The sequence below is a fragment of the Microcebus murinus genome, chromosome 8 (assembly GCF_040939455.1).
Source record: "Microcebus murinus isolate Inina chromosome 8, M.murinus_Inina_mat1.0, whole genome shotgun sequence".
Classification (NCBI taxonomy): Eukaryota; Metazoa; Chordata; class Mammalia; order Primates; family Cheirogaleidae; genus Microcebus; species Microcebus murinus.
In genome coordinates this window covers 76,166,058-76,186,262 of record NC_134111.1, presented here as the reverse complement: position 1 = coordinate 76,186,262, position 20,205 = coordinate 76,166,058, and the positions used below count along the sequence as shown (strand labels likewise).

Sequence of the window (20,205 nt, the reverse complement as noted above, 5' to 3'; positions counted from 1 at the left end):
TGGGTCCTCTTTCTATTTTTTTTTAGTAGACATGGGGTCTCGCTCTTGCTCAGGCTGGTCTCAAACTCCTGAGCTCAAAAGATCCGCACGCCTTGGACTCCCAAGTACTCTTTTTCTTTTGATTGCCTGAACATGCGATCCATACTATGTGGCTCTTATACTATTATTTTTTTTTTTTTTTTTTTTTTTGAGACAGAGTCTCGCTTCGTTGCCCAGGCTAGAGTGAGTGCCGTGGTATCAGCCTAGCTCACAGCAACCTCAAACTCCTGGGCTCGAGTGATCCTTCTGCCTCAGCCTCCCAGGTAGCTAGGACTACAGGCATGCGCCACCATGCCCGGCTAATTTTTTATATATATATCAGTTGGCCAATTAATTTCTTTCTATTTATAGTAGAGACGGGGTCTCGCTCTTGCTCAGGCTGGTTTTGAACTCCTGACCTTGAGCAATCCGCCCGCCTCGGCCTCCCAAGAGCTAGGATTACAGGCGTGAGCCACAGCGCCCGGCCTCTTATACTATTATTTATCCTTTTATGCATATGTCTTATCTTATTATAACAAAAAACTTTATACCCTAAAACTCCCAGCATCTGGCATAAATTCTGCTATTTGTAGTAAGTACTGAAAAAAAAAATTAAAAATTAGAAAAAATGAATATCTAAAATTAGTTTTCATTTTGCCTTTAAAAATTTAAGCCTCAGCCAGGTGCAGTGGCTCACACCTATAATCCTAGCACTCTGGGAGGCCGAGGTGGGCGGGATGCTCAAAGTCAGGAGTTCGAAATCAGCCTGAGCAAGAGTGAGACTCCATCTCTACTAAAAATAGAAACAGATTAATTGGCCAGCTAAAAATATATAGAAAAAATTAGCCAGGCATGGTGGCACATGCCTGTAGTCCCAGCTACTTGGGAGGCTGAGGCAGAAGGATCGCTGAGCCCAGGAATTAGAGGTTGCTGTGAGCTAGGCTGACGCCACGGCACTCTAGCCAGGACAACAGAGTGAGACTCTGTCTCAAAAAAAAAAAATTTAAGCCTCTTAAAGAAAAAAAATCTTTTGTACATATTTTCTCTAGTGTCCTTTTCTTGTTATACAGACTCAGTTATTAATTTAATCACTCAGTCAATAAACATTTACTGAGTAAGCAGTATGCTATGTTCTGAGGAGACAAAAGCAACAAAAGTATGTAAGACACAGTATCCAAGGAAGGCCCTGCTGAACAAATAACAAGTAATTTTAAAAGCAACCTGAGAAAGGAATAAAAAAACTTCTAGGAAAAAAAACATTTCTTAAATGTATTAGTTATTATTAGCCTTAGTCATACCTGTATTTATGATTTGGTTGGTGAGGTTTTTAATGAGAGAAATATTAACAAGTGCTTCATTAAGAAGGAGTCCCAATCCTGAGTAGCCAACTTCTCTGAGTCGAATACGTTGTTTACTACGTTCATAAACGTTTGTGCATTTCAACATTTGTTCCATAATCTGGTCACGACAAGTAACATATTCTTCTCAATATAAAGAACTAAGAATAGTTTGTTGCTTAGTTTAATACTGAATAAAATATAACCATACATTGTTCTTGAGCATCATTATATTCCTTAAGTGTAAAAAAAAAAACCCAGCACTAATAGGAAGAATACTCCACATTATCGTTAAAAAATGGATTTAAGAATAAATTAGACTGAAATGCAATAGTGTTTAGATAATTAATATATTTAAAATTCTAATTTAAATATGGCAAATGAAAGAAAAATAATTTAAAATTTTCTTTTCTAAAGGATAACGCTTAGATCGAAACAAACTATACAGTTTACAAGAAGAACAAAGGTGTGTCAAGACAACTCTGGATCAATCTAGTAATCCATTTATATTACAGTTATCAAAATAATTTTCAAGGACAAGGAAACATTTGTGAAGCAACCATCCATACGGTCAACAAGTTATTAATCTCTCTGGACTCAGTTTCTTCATCTGTAAAATGGGAATAATAACAATACCTACTTCATAAAGTTTGTTGGAAGGATTAAGTAAGCTCATATATGAAAAGTACTTAGTACCTGACATACAGTAAGTGCTACCTAAGGTTAGCTTAACTATTAAAATGTTATGAATTGCCACATGGACCCTACCATAAGTCAAAGAGGACATGAGGATGTTATGACAAAGTGAGTATTCCACTGAGATGATTTTTCAGATTACAATATAATTAGTTTTTTAATATGTAAACAAATGAAACATGAAAAATATATATAAAAATAAGTTGAACAATTTAAAATCAGAAACAGATATGAAAAAAGAATGTATAGTCACAGAATGGTTATGCTGCAAAATTCATATATTCACAAATATCCCCAAATACAAAGATGCTTAAGAAATGTTTGTACCTTAAAAATGATTTCTCTTAGTCTGTCAGAGTACTTCTGATTTAAAAGCAAGGCATAAAGTATGTCAGCATTTCCTGGTTCAAACAGCAGTAAGAAAAGCTGCCCTCTAGTTGGGCTGGTACGTAGGAGACTGAAGAGTACATCCAAAATTCCAAAGAGCTTTTAAAATTAAACAACACAAAACAATCACAAAATATTTAACTAAATCCTACATACCCTAATGTTTTAGCTTAACTGAACTATCTGATGTTTTCTGAATCAGCCCTGCTTTTTGTCTTACTCCATTTCCTTTTGTATACCTCCTCTTCACTGTCCATATTCACCTGTTGAAACCCTATCTGTTCTGCTTTGTCCATATGAAAATGCATCTCTTTCATAAAGCCTTTCCTGGTCTCCTCAACATGTAAAACCCTCCTATGAAAACTTCATAAGACTTTGTATCTCTCTTAAACATATTATTATACTCTACTTTGCTTCACAGTTATTTATAAACCTCATACTGACCCCTTCCCACATAAGGCTAAAGGTAAGAATAATAATTCATTCATCATTATGTTAGCTGCAACACTTAACATTATTCTTTGTATATAGCAAGTTCTCAACAACTAATGCTTTGACTGAATTGACCAAGACAATAACGCTGGCAATGAATCACACATGCAACTATCATGAAATAAGATGGCTATTCATCATTCTAAATAATGAGAAGCTTTTGAAGCAGTCCAACCTTACAGGAAAATTGCCTAAGTTAACTTATTACATAGTACCAGATCTGAAGTCATGTAACCACTGAGTATGCAATGAATATTACATATGAGGGCAAAATATTTTAGTGGACATAAACTTGCACAAATTTGTGGTGCTGAGAGGGTTATACAGAAAGAGTGCTGAAACAGCAGTAAATATACTTGGGTTCTAGTTCCAGGTTTATCAGCTGTGACTTTTTAAATCACAGTGTCTCCCTGAATATAAATTTCCAAAAGTATAAATGAGAAGAGTAATTCTTTTTTTTTTTTTTTTTTTTTTTATTTTTATCTTGTTTACAGCAAATATTGACTGGGTAGAGAAGAGTAATTCTTGATCTGAATATTTTATATGAGTGGTTCTCAAATTTAACCGTGTATAACAGAATAACCTGGAAGTTGAATCAGTAGTATACTTGTATTTCTAACAAATTCCCAGGTAACAATGGTCAGGGACCATTCAATGAGAACCACTGCCTTAAAGGGTAGTTCTAAGGATTAAATGAGATAATGTATATAAAAGCATTTTAAAATTAGACACACATTTACAATTTACTCTTTATGCAACATTTTTATAAACCTATGTCATGCTAAAATTCATGTTAGAAATCTACCCAGTAGCTTTGATGATTAGGTAAATGTATATCATATAGACTATGAAACCAGACTTCAGAACGGCCAAAGCAACTATTTCCACATACTATATTTCCTAGCTAACTGAAATATTAAATTACATGGCCATCTATTTTATTAAACTTTCAGTTAGTTGACAAAATTTAATTCTTTAACTGCATGGTATTATGTGTGACACTGTACATATTTTACTCTTAAAATATTTAATTAAACAAAATGCAACTTTATAATAAGATGACATAGCAACTTCAATGTTAAAAAGGAAAAATAGATTTATCTCAGGTGTAATACCTGGTCTTCTTCATTAGTAGCAGCTATGTAACCCATAATACTTTGTATCTCTTCATGAGTTCCACCTTTGCACAGAAAATATTTAATGAGTCCATACAAAGAAGTCCTTATTGTTCGAATATCATCTAGAGATAGCTCATTATATTTACAACCACTCCTAAAAGAGAAAACAAAAGTGCATGAACTGAAACTTTTTACATTTTTTGTATTTCTTATATAAAAGAATTCATAATTTAAAAAAAGATCTTTCCATGTAATTATTGAAATTCATAGAACCTTTGGCTTCTTTTTCTTTTTAAGGAAAACCTTTTGAAGTTAAGAGTTTTAGTGATAAAAATTAAAGATATTAAAACAGCTTATGTTTATACAACACTCATTATGTAGCAGACACAGTTATAAGTGGCTTTATATTAACTCACTTAATTTAATCCTTAAAACAATCACAGAATGTCAGTTTTATTTATTTATTTATTTTTGAGACAGAGTCTTACTCTGTTGCCCAGGCTAGAGTGCCGTGGCATCAGCCTAGCTCACAGCAACCTCAATCTCCTGGGCTCAAGCCATCCCACTGCCTCAGCCTCCCGAGTAGTTAGGACTATAGGCATGCGCCACCATGCCTGACTAATTTTTTGTTTGTATATTTTTAGTTGGTCAATTAATTTCTTTCTATTTATAGTAGAGACGGGGTCTCGCTCAGGCTGGTTTCGAACTCCTGACCTCGAGCAATCCACCCACCTTGGCCTCCCAGAGCTCTAGGATTACAGGTGTAAGCCACCACACCTGGCTGTCATAGTTTTATTATCTACCCTTCACAAAGGCAGAAACTCAAGCACAGAGAAGTTGAGTAATTTGCCTATACCTGCACAATTAATGAAAGCAAGATTCAAACTCAATGTATGTGACCCCTTGTTCATTTTAACCTCTGCACTATACTGCCACTCTGAAGTTAAAAGATATTAGAATTGCTGGTAAAGAGAAAATCTACCAATCCAATCTGTAGGAGACAGAAAACAATATATCAAACGGAGAAGGAGCAAGGGCATCATACCCATAATAAATCCTAAGTGTATCTAGGAGAAACTGCACACCATACTTCTTTCGGAAGGCTCTCCTGCTGTCTTTAATGATGGTAGAAAGATACTGTATATGACCTACAATAGAAAGTTCACTGGTAAATAATATGTCTAAAATAAAGTCACATAGGTAGTTATAAATTTCCAAAACAACTATAAAATTTTATTTAATAGCCTGTTCTCACCAATTCGAAAGGGAAAATCACCACGGTTCCAAATACGGAAATCAAAGAGTAAATATTGATACATTTGTTGCAAGAGCTGCATATTTTTCTCAAATGATACCTGTTCAATTAGTAATTGAACTGCCATCAATACACTAACATCCATCAAGGTGCTTGGCACCTGAAATCAAACAGAAGAAGGTTCTGTAAAGCTCACTTTAAATAACTGTCATTAAGCTATAATTTCAATCATTAATTCAAAACATCTACTAAATATAAAAATAGAAAAAGCTAGGTTAGAAAAATATAAGCAATTTAAACAGTAATTTTTCTGATTCAACACTAGAAAATATTTTCCTAATGTCATATTCCTGAAATAGTCTTATATTTCTCAAATATCACAAACATCAAAGCTAGCAAACGAGGTCATATATATCAAAGATTACACAGTTATAGAAAGTAAGTAATCCTTATATGATTACATAAAAGTTTTTAAAAGTGCCTGTGAAACAAATTATATCCATTAATATAAATGAGGCTATACTACTGTTATCTTTAAAATTATATTTATTTATTAGGAAAGTAAGAACCCAACACTAGATGCTAATTATAATCATTAGCTACATCAACACAATCTTAGACTAGCTCACCTTCTGAAGTAAGGCACCAAGAATCACAACTCCATGGGAGTGAATAAGATTGTCCTGGTTGATAGGATGTCTCTGAATAAAATGTTTCACAATCAAGATGAATGTTGCAACTAGGTTTCTCTCTAGTCTTGACTCTGTGGAATCAGGAACATATCATTAATTATTCTAATTGTCATAATCACTTTCATATCACATTTTCTATACCATAATGCATATTGTAACAAAGTAGAAGTCTGGTTCAGCAGTTTGTTGCCAAGGCTTACTTATACAAAGTAATCAGAAAAAGCAGCAACTGCATATTTATATGTATACTTATGTATACTTTATATGTATACATAAGTATACTTATGTATGTATATACATGTATGTACTTATATATGTATACTTATGTATACATATGTATACTTATAAGGGCATATAAATACTTTCTCTACCACAAATTTAACAATGTAGTCATATTTCCAGTAAGAGATAAACTAAGGATAGTAGAGAGTAAAAACAACATCTTTAGTTTTTTTAATGAAATTATAAACTTTCTGAACTATATTAGTAAAACCAGGGACAGCTGCTACAGCTACAAATGGGTTAAGTTTCTTCTTAATGGTGGCAGGATATTTTAATCAATTTTTCAATTAATTCTCAAATTTCTCAATGACAATTTTGTGTTATTAATAATTTCATCTTAATACCTGATGCCTTTGTGGAGGTCAATACCACACACTCTCCTTCCATAGGTGTTATCAATTCAGAAACTGTGCTTTCATTCATTTCTTCAGGAATCTGTCCTTCACTCAAGTGGCTGATTTGTTCCAATAAAGGAAAGAGTACATTTAATCCACCTATGCAGTTTATGATGTCCTAAAAAGAAAATTACAATTTTTTAATTTTATAAATTTACCATTTAATATCTACACAACATGTATGAAGTTATAATATAATTTGTTAAATAAACTTTCAAGCAAGATATAGGATAGCTAAAGGAACCTAAGCTAAAGGAACCATTGCATGGGAAGCATTGCATGCTTTAAAGAGCAGCTTCAGGGGGTACCATAATCAATATTCAAGACAGATCATGCCAGATCATTTTTATTTTATCTTTGTTTTCCAAAGTTTAGGGATTTTTGAACACAGGCAATCCCAACATAAGCTAATAAGTGGATCTTATAATGTAATTCTAACAATGGAAGAACAATTGTCTCTAGGCAATCAGACATAATATACAGGAGAATAAATCATAAAAAAATGCATTTGTTGGTAGAAATATGACCCACTCCTCTACTTTTAGTTCACAAAAAGGTGGAATAGGTGTTTCAGCCAAAGTTCAAAGTGCTAGATATTTTAAGTAGCTTAATAAAATATATTCTCTATCCTTTGATAAGTTACTAATATCTCTCTGGTCTCATTTTCTTCATCTGTAAATGGGGATAATGATAATATCTACTTCATAAAGTTGTTGCTAATATATAAAATGTGCTTATGCGTGATATTCAGTGAGTGTCATATAAGGTTTTCAATGGCCATGTGGACCAAGCTTAAGTCTGTAAACAACCTCTTCATATTCTTTGCCTATTTTGAAACCTAATTTTATTTTATATATATTTGAGGCTTATTAAATGATGTTATAGGATACATACAGATAGTAAAATGGTTACTATAGCAAAACAGATTAACGTATCTATCATCTCACATAGTACCTTTTTTGTAACAGGAGCTAAAATCTACTTATTTAACAAAACTCTCTAGTACAATACAATTTCATTTAATATAATCCTCATGTTTTCCACTAGACCTCTAGATTTATTCAGCTTACATATCTGCTACTTTGAGTTTTGTTTTGTTTTGTTTTGTTTTTGAGACAGAATCTCACTCTGTTGCCCTGGCTAAAATGTCCTGGCGTCAGCCTAGCTCACAGCAACCTCAAACTCCTGGGCTCAAGTGATCCCTCTTGCCTCAATCTTCTGAGTAGCTGGGACTACAGGAACACGCCACCATACCCAGCTAATTTTTTCTATATATTTTAGTTGGCCAATTAATTTTCTTTCTCAGGGTCTTGCTCTTACTCAGGCTGGTTTCGAACTCCTGATCTTGAGCGGATCCTCCAGCCTCTGACTCCCAGAGTGCTAGAATTATAGGTGTGAGCCACCACTCCCGGCCTGCTACTTTGTTTTGCCTGTTTTTCATACTGATTTTTAAGAGCTCCCTATAGAGTAAGTAAATTAACTTTTTGGATGGCAAATATTTTTTACCAGTAGTCATTTCATTTGTCTTTCATTTTGCTGCAGTTAAAAATATAAATAAATAAAGTTGTCTTTCTCTTGATAATTCTGTTCCCTTTTGATTTCCACATTAGGCAAAAGTCTAATTAGTTAGTCCACATGGCGGTAACTCAAGGCACTAAAGATGCTTTAGTTTTTATATTTTCAAGACTATATGGAATAAATAATTAGGGTTTCTATATTATAATACTACATAGAACTAGCTTTGTAAAACTAATCTTACAAGTGAAGCAAAAGTTAACTTATGAATTTGTCAATCATGTCATAAGTCTTACTGTTAACAGGTAAGTGTTCTTATCCCAAAATTAAAGAGAAAAATACTTTACACAACATGAATAACATGAGACCCATATTAATTAATGGATTCATTTCTATACAGGCAACATTATCCTAATGATTTCTGTTCCACTGAAACAATAAACATATTCGGCGTTAATTGACTAGAAACGTTTTTTGCTAACCAGCAAGACCCCTTATAACTATCTTTTATATTTCTTTTGCTTTTAATTAGGCTGTAACTTCTTTTTAAGATATCTTTCAAGGAAATATTACATTTAAGAAATAGAATATCTCTTTCACATCAGCCTAACTAACCTTTACTAATTTATAATCACTCAGTCAGCAATTATTGATTATATATCCCTATACCAGGCACTGGTGAAAAAAGTAGTGGCCCTTCCTTCAAAGTTCTTAAGGACTACTGGAGAGTGAGGTAAACAAGTGTTATTATTCACCATGATAAGTGAAATAATAAAGTGCTACAGATACCCATGACAAAAGCAGTTATTCAACTAGAGTAGTCTGATTGCTTATTCAAGTAAATTGGTACTAGCATAGTCACTTAACTTTGCAGTTGTTTATCCTTCATATTATATGTCTGCATAACATTTTAACTAAGACCTATTATTCACAACAATCTGATAGTACTTAAATGACAAAATCTTTAAAAGGATTAGTAAACTTATATAATATGTTGTCCAACATTTATTATTAATTTACCTTAATGTCCCAGTTTACTACTTTGTTTCCTGTTAATCTTCCATGCAAACAATTAGTAGACAAATCAAGACAGATTGAATTTTTGCAGGCCTAAGAATAGAAGAAAAGTTTGGCAAATAACTAAGTGTAATTAGAACATAACTTTAACCATGTATGGAACATTTCATCATAATTTTAAAAGGTATATAGAATAGTCAATGATAAGATAGATGCCCATCATATGAATTTTGGTATTAATGTTCCCTGTCTCCCTTTTTTGTTTTTTTGAGCATAGAGTGTCAAGCAATGTTTTCAGTGTCTTTTTTTTTTTTTGAGACAGACACTCACTTTGTTGTGCAGGCTAGAGTGAGTGCCGTGGCGTCAGCCTAGCTCACAGCAACCTCAAACTCCTGGGCTCAAGCAATCCTTCTGCCTCAGCCTCCTGAGTAGCTGGGACTATAGGCAGGCGCCACTATGCCCAGCTACTTTTTTCTATATATATTAGTTGGCCAATTAATTTCTATTTATAGTAGAGACGTGGTCTTGCTCATGCTCAGGCTGGTTTCGAACTCCTGACCTCGAGCAATCCACCTGCCTCGGCCTCCCAGAGTGCTAGGATTACAGGCATGAGCCACCATGCCCGGCCTCAGTGTCTTAAAAGAAGGAATCAGGCACTAAATTCTAAAGCACTCACTCGTCACTATTGTTTGTCATTTGACAAATGGGCTATAGCTGAAATTTATTCACCAGTTAAAGAGTTTTACATTTTTTCTCTTTTAAACCAATATTTAGGCCGGGGGCGGTGGCTCACACCTGTAATCCTAGCACTCTGGGAGACCAAGGCGGGTGGATTGCTCGAGGTCAGGAGTTCGAAACCAGCCTGAGCCAGAGTGAGACCCCCGTCTCTACTATAAATAGAAAGAAATTAATTGGCCAACTAATATATATAGAAAAAATTAGCCGGGCATGGTGTTGCATGCCTGTAGTCCCAGCTACTCGGGAGGCTGAGGCAGAAGGATCGCTGAGCCCAGGAGATTGAGGTTGCTGTGAGCCAGGCTGATGCCACGGCACTCACTCTAGCCTGGGCAACAAAGTGAGACTCTGTCTCAAAAAAAAAAAAAAAAAAAAAAAATATGTACAAACAGATTTTTGGCTTTTAAAAAAAATTCAATGTTTTATTCCTATTAGTACCATGTTTCCTCAAAAATAAGACAGGGTCTTATATTTATTTTTCCTCAAGAAGACACCCTACGGCTTATTTTCAGGGGATGTGTTATTCTTTTTAAGCACAACAATCTACATTTATTCAAATATAGTTAAGTCGTCGTCTTCTAGAACATCATCATAACTTTCCAAACCCCGAATTCCATCCTGAATTTCTTGCGACTCTATTTCCTTTAGAACTATTGGCCCCAAACTCTCATGGCAAGCAATAGCGCTCTCATGGGGCAGACGAGAAGGGCTGCTCATCTTCTTTACTGCTCTATGACGAAATTCATGGGTTGTGCAGATAGCTGCGTAGCCACGCCCACCACTAGGTCTTATTTTTGGGGTAGGACTTATATTGCGCAAATGTTTAGAAATCCTGCTTATTTTATGGGTAGGTCTTATTTTCGGGGAAACACGGTACTTCCCTAGGCATGCTACTTCCCATGGTACTTCCACAATTTTATGATACACAAAAATATGTGATTAGGCCGGGCGCGGTGATATGATCTGATCATAGCTCACTGTAACCTTGAATTCCTGGGCTCAAGGGATCCTTGCACCTCAGCTTCCCAAGTAGGGACTATAGGTGTTTGCCACTATGACTTGCTAATTTTTCAATTTTTTTGTAGAGATGGGGTCTCCCTATGTTGCCCAGGCTAGTCTCAAACCCTGGCCTCAATCCTCCTGAAGTGTTGGGATTACAGGTGTGGCCACTATACCTGGCCTACTTCTTTCTCCCTTTTTTTCCTCCCAATTCTACCTTTTATTTTCTTTCCCTCAGGCCTTGCTGACCACAATTACTTATACTAGATAAATCCTTGAAGGAAAAAGGACTGGGCATGGTATGCACATAGGTAGTTACTTTTTACTCCTTTGGAAGCAAACTCTTTTTTTTAATTTCTCCCTCCTTTTTTTTTTTTTTTTGCTATATCACATGTAAAAAACAAACAAAAGGCTGAGCACAATTCTGTTTTATCTCTCAATAAACTCAGAAAATACAAGGACAGTTTCATTTACTGAAGTCATTAGTACAAATTCCAACTACAACTATTCCCATTCATACTACTGAGATGACATACTGCTAGTAACATTTAAACCCTAGTTGAGAAGGTACATCTTAATTTTTACTGCTTCTCATCTTCCTTTGAAAATTCGTAATTTTTAAAACGGCAATTCAAGCTCCTCCTTTCAATTACTCACTAAAGTGGCAAAAGAAATAGAAAAGGAGCTCTAGTTCATAGCATAGTTATAACAACATAGACAGTCCATGAATTTACTCTGACCTTTGCAGTATAGTGAAGAAGGACATTACAAGGCAGGTCAGCCACATCAGATTCTTGGTATTTCCAAGGGCTTAAACAATTTGGACCTGCAAAATTATTTATACACATATACACACATCATTGAATATATATTGTCTCTTTGGTTTTGTGTTATCAGAACAAAATTTAAAACTAAGCTGTTTCAAGCTATTCAAACAACACAGTTAAAAAAACATTAGCTAAAATGTACTTTAGTTTTTATATTACCTCTAATTATATCAAAAACCTATAAAAGTTGGGGAGTGGATCAAGCTCCACGCTAGAAAAGAAATTTTATATAGCATTAAAAACTATTATCAAATATAGCAAAAGCTATTAGTTTAATGTAAACCAATGCAAATATATAAGACAAAAGAGCAAAACATTAAATCAAAATGTCATTAGACATCACAGAAATAGAATAGCAAATGAGTAAGAAAAAATTGTCAACTACTAAAAAAATCAAAGAAATACAAATTAAAACAAGGCTCTATTTTACATCTAATTAGAGAAAACAGTATTGATGACCATTCCATATTATTGAGGCTATGGAGAAACTTAAGTGTTATTGGCAGGCATCGTGAATTGGTAGATTCCTTTCTGGAAACTGATTAGGCAAATATTGAGAGCCATAAAAATAGTCACACACTTTAAATATTTATCCTGGGAATCGTCATTAAATACATCAAAATAAAAACAACTATAAATATATCATACCTAAGATTTGAAGTTTATATCAATATTAAAAATTATAAATGACCTAAGTAAATTATACATTATGAATCCAAGGAAATATTATGTAGCCACTAAAAACAATTATTTATGAAAACTATATAATAATTATTATTTAAAAGTAAAATAATGAGTAGGAAAAATTGTAAGAACAAAATCTAAACTAGAAACCTATAATGACTATACTAAATGATTTATTATTAACTTGGAATTTATTTACATTATAGATCACCTCCAAATATTTGAGTGAGTTTCAAAGTAATAATAAGGTTCTAATAGAACCTTTGAAAATCTAGACAGTCCCATTCTCTCAAAATTCCCATGCAATCTAAGAGACATTTTGACAAAAATAAGCTATTCTGCTGAGTTAATGTACATTACTCTTAAAGGCTTAACTTCTGAACATACTGCTAGAATATAATTTTGAAAGTAATTAGGATCCAATAATAACCATTGGTATGTATGTTTAAAATCATAGCCAAAAAAAAAAAAAGAAAGAAAAAGCCAAAACAACATGAAAAAAACCAGTTGTAAACTTATCAAAGGTCTCCTAATTCTACTGCCTTCATGGATTCTTCACATATATTAATAGATCAATTGTAAAAATGGTAAGTTTTGGAATAAGACTCATGATTTTAGAATCAGTTACATAATTTCTTATGGAGATAGGCATATATTTTGTTTCAATTCATTAAAATCTGTCAAAAGTACTGGCACTGTTATGGACCAAACTGCTTTCCCCTAAAATTCTTATGTTAAAGCCATAACCCCCAATGTGACCATATTTGGAAATAAGGCTTTTAAGGGTATAATTAAGGTTAAATGAAGTCATAAGGGTGGGGCCATAATCTGATAGGGCCCTTTATAAGAAAAAAAGAGATATCGGAGATCTCTTTCTCTGTTCATGTGCACACAGAGAAAAGACTATGTGAGGATACAGCAAGAAGGCAGTGACCTGTAAGTCAGGAACAGAAACCTCACTAGAAATCAATCCTGATGGCACCTTGACCTTGAACTTCTAGCTTCCAGACTGTGACAAAATAAACTGCTGTTGTTAAAGCTACCCAGTCTGTGGTATTTTGTTATGGCAGTCATAACAGACTAATAGAGGCAGTATTATGGATGATTTTTAAAGTATTTTCTGAAGGTTTGGTATATTTATGTTGACCAAAAAAAGTATGATATGTGGTAGGCTTTTTCTTCTCTTTCAGCTTCAATTAGAACAAATACAATCTTTAGATCAAATATATTCTTCAGAATACATTTAGACAACAGAAAAAAACTCTAAATTTAATTAAGCATTATGGCTGTACATGCTCACCTGCTAAATATAATGCCTTTACCAGAGAAGGCTGTAGTGCTTCATAGAAGATGATAACAGACCCTAGCTGACCCTCCAGAGACGTGGGACATCCCCATTCACTGTCTTGGGTTCCAGCTGATATCAATTTGGTAATCAATTTTGATTTTTCAGTTGTTCCTCCCCAGGAGGCTGATGAAAGAATTCCTCCAAATGATGTCCGATGAGGGGTAATGGGAGAAGAAAAAGGTGGATCTGGGATTTGGGATGGTGGAGGAGTGGTGGTTCTTTGTCCAGCTGAACCAATACAACATGAAGTAAAAGGCTAAAAATTAAGAAACAAAAAAAATTATATAATTTTAATTAAATATCTATCCTCATATTTAAAACTAAATAGTACATAAAATTACAAAAATAAATAAATTGAAAATAAAAGTGGAAGTAGTTTTATTTTTACTGGATCATGTGTACATGCATATGTATATATAAGAAATCATTAGCAAAGTTACCTTTGACCTACAGAATTTGGATGCATTACTTTTATGACCCACTTTACATCCTTTTGCAAATTTTGAATTTTTAAAGAGTGTACAATATAAACCCTTTTTAACTTTACTGTTTTCTAAAATCAAGAAAACTACTTTTCTTCCTTAAAATTTATAAACAGAGGCCAGGTGTGGTGGCTCACGCCTGTAATCCTAGCACTCTAGGAGGCCCGAGACGGGAGGATTGCTCAAGGTCAGGAGTTTGAAACCAACTTGAGCAAGAGCAAGACCCTGTCTCTACTAAAAATAGAAACAAATTAATTGGCCAACTACAAATATATAGAAAAAATTAGCCAGGCATGGTGGTACATGCCTGTAGTCGCAGCTACTTGGGAGGCTGAGGCAGAAGGATCGCTTGAGCCCAAGAGTTTAAGGTTGCTATGACCTAGGCTGACGCCATGGCACGCTAGCCCAGGCAACAGAGTGAGACTCTGTTTCAAAAAAAATAAAAATAAAAATATTTATAAACAGAGAAATACACATGAGTATTAACATCAATTACAGGCTATCTTAGAATGGTCACTGAAATGAAAAGCCAGAAGAAATGACTTGAATCCTACGACTTGATAAATAATCTACTCCATTCCATTACCTTCAGAAAAGGCTCTCTCAAAATTATCCCTAAATTCTCAATGAACTTTTTACACTAGTGCTCTTTGAGAACCACCTCAGTAAATAAACTTTATTTTATACCTAACTGCAACATGAAAGTTTTAAGTTTCTTCATTGTTTCAATTTTAATGGAGATGGAAAAGAGTTCATCATAATATTCTCTTAAGTATTTCACATATTTGGAGAGCTTTATTAAAGGACACCTTGGTCTGTTGTATTCATTTCTTTGGCTTTCCTGTTGTCTCTTTTTCTAAGACTTTAATTACATTTGTTTCTTCCTTGAATTGTTTTCCTTTATTCTCATTGTTTGACTCCATCTAATAATGATAGGCTAACAGAACTGAATAGTAACAATGTGTCTTAGAAGCTAGAAAACACTTAAAATTCTGGGGCACATATTTAGAATAAATAGAACCTTCTACATTAACTGAAAATTTTCAAGAGTTCTCAATCATATCTGTTAAGAGTAAGTCAGATATGCTTACTTCATTCATGGCAGGAAATCTGAGAGGTGCAGACACCTTCTGTTGTCCATTGTCATAGATATAGACAAGGCTCTGACCAAAGGGCCTTTTTCCAGGCATGTGAACAATGGTTATGTTGTGCTGGCGAAGTAAAACACACATTTAAAAGACTAAAATTACATTATGTCTTTGAAATGAAAAATGCTTTCAGAATGTTATTCTGTAACTAGTTTGTGTGAACAGTTGAACATTAAGCATAAATGCTGACTAAAATGTTTTCAAAGTGAATAACAATTTTCTCTATAGTACTACAAAAGCACTTAATCCTATTCTAGAAAATATCAGATTGTAACATAGTATCTTTTCTATATTTCTAAGGCTGTAAGTATTATTTAGAATCAGTTTATCTAATGAGAAGCATGTATTTTTAGCAAAGCGATAGAAATGCATTGTTTTTTAACAATCTATCTTCTCATTTAAAAGTGAAATTCAAAGTCAAACTTGCTTCTAGAAAATCAAGAAATCATAATGTTCATTTTAATTTTTTTTAGCAGAAAAATTATTACTCCTGATTTGATGATGATGATGATGGTAAATAGTATTAACCATATTAATAGTTAAATGTGATGCTCTAAAGCCTTACCCAGAGGGAATCACAGAAACTGTAGTCAGGAAGCATAACTGTTGCATATTCTCTTTTTGTGCACACTGCCACAACCAACATACCTGAATGGGTAATAAAAGCTTCAAAACCCATGCCACTTCCTGTAAAAAAGCTAACAAAAATATGTATTATCAGAACACTTGAAGCCACCTGTTTAGTTTCATCATCACTGAAGCATACAAAATAATAAAGCCATCATGAACATCTTTATCAACAATGCTATGGTTTACATTCTGTTGTCACACATCAATGCAATGTTGTTTCAAAGATATTTTTAAAATCCTTTTTGGGCATAAGAGTTTAGTAAATTATAAAAGGTAGCTTTATAAGTGGAATTTCACTAGCAAAAATAAAACCATAAATTTTCAAATTTTCAAAATTCTTCCACATAAGATTCAGAAAGCCTAAATGAAAGTCTTAAAAATCACAAGACATATTAAAAATTGCCGGGCGCAGTGGCTCACGCCTGTAATCCTAGCACTCTGGGAGGCCAAGGCGGGCGGATTGCTCAAGGTCAGGAGTTTGAAACCAGCCTGAGCAAGCGCGAGACCCCGTCTCTACTATCAATAGAAAGAAATTAATTGGCCAACTAATATATATAGAAAAAATTAGCCAGGCATGGTGGCACATGCCTGTAGTCCCAGCTACTCGGGAGGCTGAGGCAGGAGGATCGCCTGAGCCCAGGAGTTTGAGGTTGCTGTGAGCAAGGCTGGCGCACGGCACTCACACTAGCCTGGGCAACAGAGTGAGACTCTGTCTCAAAAAAAAAAAAAAAAAAATTACTAGCTAGTAAAGTCTGGATGTACATACACATAGGTTTTCTGTTCCTTCATATAAAAATACAGCATGCTCAATGGAACAGAAATCATCATTCATTTTCAAATTTATGATTCCTTTTTTCTCCATGTTTATACTACTATTAAGAAGGAAACTTGTTTTCAAACTAGTCACAGAACTTAACCAACAAAATATTTGAGATATACACCTATTATTATGAAAGCAATAAGGCACTTATAATTAAGCTGTGTGCAAACTAAGGATGAAAACATTTTAGATAAATTCTTGTACATTTAAAAACTAGATGCTTGGCCTGGCACAGTGGCTCACACATGTAATCCTAGCACTCTGGGAGGCCGAAGCGGGAGGATCGCTTGAGATCAGGAGTTTAAGATCAGCCTGAACAAGAGTAAGACCACATCTCTACCAAAAATAGAAAAATTAGCCAGGTGTTATGGCATCTCTCTATAGTCCCAGCTACTTGGGAAGCTGAGGGAGGAGTATCACTTGAGCCCAGGAGTTTAAGGTTGAAGTGAGCTACCATGAAACCACTGCATTCTACCCAGGGTGACAGAGTCAGACTCTGTCTCAGAAAAAAAAAAAAAAAAAAGAAATTGGAGCCCTGTCTTCACTCCACCCCTTAAAAAAAAAACACTAGATGCTTGGAAAAACTTTTTCCTGTTTATGAATCACAGGACATATTGTTATGACAGTATTCATCTATATTCCATAACTTGGACCAGTACCTGTATAATTGTTTTCTTTTTCCTCCTTTGTTAGCAATGCCAAGAGACAGCTGATCCTGATCTAAGCAAAACCAAGCACTAAAAGAAAAGGCAGACCCTGGCCATTTCTGTATAGGAGGCACAGAAATTCCTGCCATACTATGTGACAAATTAAAATACTGCAGTGCACTCTCTAGACTTAGTTTTCGGGCCATTGTCAGGATTGCTCGAGTCACAGGAGTGATGTAAGGGTGAGTATACTCAGATTCATCCACTCTCAGCAATCGTAGTAGTAGACGGATTTCTTCCGAGCTCACTGACTGACTCCCCAAGGAACCATGGATTGCAATCAAATTCTCAGCACAAGTTCGATGGAGGGAAGAATGGGAGTCAAGTGTTTCAATGATTCTAATTCCCATGTTTGCATTGACACAAATAGTCCGACTCTGCCTATTAAGACAACAAATTCTTTTCAGCCAATCAGAGATGAAGATTTGCAGGTCATGGGATTCTAGTTCTGGAAGCCACTGAATAAGAAGCAATAGAGGCTGGACATTACTAATGCCCAAAATCCCAACCGAAGTGTGGTCACCCTCTACAGCCTGGAAGGCAATATAAAAGACAAAAGGTTAGTTGCCATTTTTGCAATGGAGATAATGGAACTTCTTTCAGTAAAGATTAAAAACTCACCATATTCATAAGTTCTTTAAGTAGTTCCAGTGGTGGCTGACCCAGGGATTTTAATACTTCAAACATATGTGTGTAACCAATTCTTTCTTTAAATACTTCCTAGAAGGGGCAAACAATATATCAAAGCACATTTTCAAAGACTAAATTCGTTGGAATATTAAAAACAGTGAACAATACCCATTTATTCCACGGACCTAGCCAAAAAATAAAAATAAACTTAAAAAGTTAAATTAAAAAATACCCATTTAAGCTAATTAACTTAATATTAAATACAAATATCATGAATCAATATGTTTTCTTAAGTCACATGCCTTCACCTTAAAAAACAGAATCCATATATTTTCTTTCTTTCTTTTTTTTTTTTTTTGAGACAAAGTCTCTCTCTGTAGCCCAGGCTAGAGTGCCATGGTGTCAGCCTAGCTCACAGCAACTTCAAACTCCTGGCCTTAGGCAATCCTCCTGCCTTAGCCTCCCAAGTAGCTGGGACTACAGGCATGCGCCACCATGCCTGGCTAATTTTTTCTATATATTTTAAGTTGTCCAGCTAATTTCTTTCTATTTTTTGAGTAGAGACATGGTCTCGCTCTTGCTCAGGCTGGTCTCGAACTCCTGAGCTCAAAGGATCCGCCAGCCTTGGCCTTGCAGAGTGCTAGGATTATAGGCGTAAGCCACCGTGCCTGGCCAGAATCCATATATTTTCTAGAATAATGAAGTTACAATAATCTACCAAAATGCAAAAAAATGAAATTAGCATTAACTGTGTATTATAGAATTATTATATTGTTTGCAGATTAGATCATGACACTTCCTCTACTTTTTTCACTTGATTTGTAATTAGTAGAATATTAGGTGAAGTCAAAACAAAACTAGAGAAAAAATGAGACTTTTAGGGTAAGAAGAGTCAAACACAAACCTCAAAGGAATAGATTAAAGAGTTCTGGCAATTTTGAGTGGTGGCCAGAAAGAAACTGAGTACAAAGAGTTTTCTCTCTGCTATTTTGTAACTAAATGGCCTGAATTATCTGGAGCATCAAGTTTGTTTTAGGAAGTCCCATATCACATGTATTTTTGAACAAGGGGGAACCCAAAGCCATGAAGTACAACATAAAGACAACCAAAAAACCTAGAACATACTAAATTGGCTTGAAATTAGGTAGAAATATATACCCTCACTAAAATATCAAAAGGTTTAAGGCCGGGCACGGTGGCTCACGCCTGTAATCCTAGCTCTCTGGGAGGCCGAGGCGGGCGGATTGCTCAAGGTCAGGAGTTCAAACCCAGCCTGAGCAAGAGCGAGACCCCGTCTCTACTATAAATAGAAAGAAATTAATTGGCCAACTAATATATATACAAAAAAAAAAATTAGCCGGGCATGGTGGCGCATGCCTGTAGTCCCAGCTACTTGGGAGGCTGAGGCAGTAGGATTGCTTGAGCCAGGAGTTTGAGGTTGCTGTGAGCTAGGCTGACGCCATGGCACTCACTCTAGCCTGGGCAACAAAGTGAGACTCTGTCTCAAAAAAAAAAAAAAAAAAAAAAGGTTTAAATAAAACCAGTAAGACTTTGGGGGGAGGGGGGTAATGGGCATTTATTGAAACCTTAAAATCTGTACCCCCATAATATGCCGGAAAAAAAACCAAAAAAAACCCAGTAAGACTGGTTGCTTCTGGGGAGGGGAATAATTAATTATGGGTCAAGGATAGGAAGGAAATCTTTTTACAAAAGGTATTTTTGTTATATAACCTTTTGAATTTTAAACCATGTAAGATATGACATAGTCAAAAAAATTATCTTTTAAAAAGACGTGAATACCTTTTAGGTTTGAATTTCAGAATACAGTACAGGTGGTCCATTATAATCATAAACCAATTACTTAGAAGTTAAAATGATTTCCTCCTAATAGAAACTTTAAGTTAAATGGAGATTAAAGTCATAGCCAGACTGTAAAAGTTGTAAAAGCCTATTCAATAGTAACCTAACTATGAGTTACATTAACATTTCTT

At 34.7% G+C, this 20,205-nt stretch overlaps 1 protein-coding gene across 5 annotated transcripts in view; it reads right to left on the bottom strand.

Moving 5' to 3' along the window:
• The window catches only part of NBEAL1 (neurobeachin like 1), a 164,228-nt gene that overhangs the window by 81,398 nt on the left and 62,625 nt on the right, over positions 1 to 20,205 (bottom strand). For all 5 annotated transcript variants that reach the window (XM_076005822.1, XM_076005824.1, XM_076005821.1 and 2 more), the window contains 14 exons: positions 18,206 to 18,304; positions 17,537 to 18,117; positions 15,993 to 16,125; positions 15,371 to 15,490; positions 13,750 to 14,053; positions 11,679 to 11,764; positions 9,208 to 9,297; positions 6,622 to 6,790; positions 5,933 to 6,066; positions 5,304 to 5,463; positions 5,094 to 5,196; positions 4,046 to 4,202; positions 2,379 to 2,537; positions 1,317 to 1,476 (listed from right to left, as the gene is read on the bottom strand). In XM_076005822.1, coding sequence (XP_075861937.1) covers positions 1,317 to 1,476; positions 2,379 to 2,537; positions 4,046 to 4,202; positions 5,094 to 5,196; positions 5,304 to 5,463; positions 5,933 to 6,066; positions 6,622 to 6,790; positions 9,208 to 9,297; positions 11,679 to 11,764; positions 13,750 to 14,053; positions 15,371 to 15,490; positions 15,993 to 16,125; positions 17,537 to 18,117; positions 18,206 to 18,304 — 2,455 coding nt within the window. The remainder of the gene's footprint in view (positions 1 to 1,316; positions 1,477 to 2,378; positions 2,538 to 4,045; positions 4,203 to 5,093; positions 5,197 to 5,303; positions 5,464 to 5,932; positions 6,067 to 6,621; positions 6,791 to 9,207; positions 9,298 to 11,678; positions 11,765 to 13,749; positions 14,054 to 15,370; positions 15,491 to 15,992; positions 16,126 to 17,536; positions 18,118 to 18,205; positions 18,305 to 20,205) is intronic.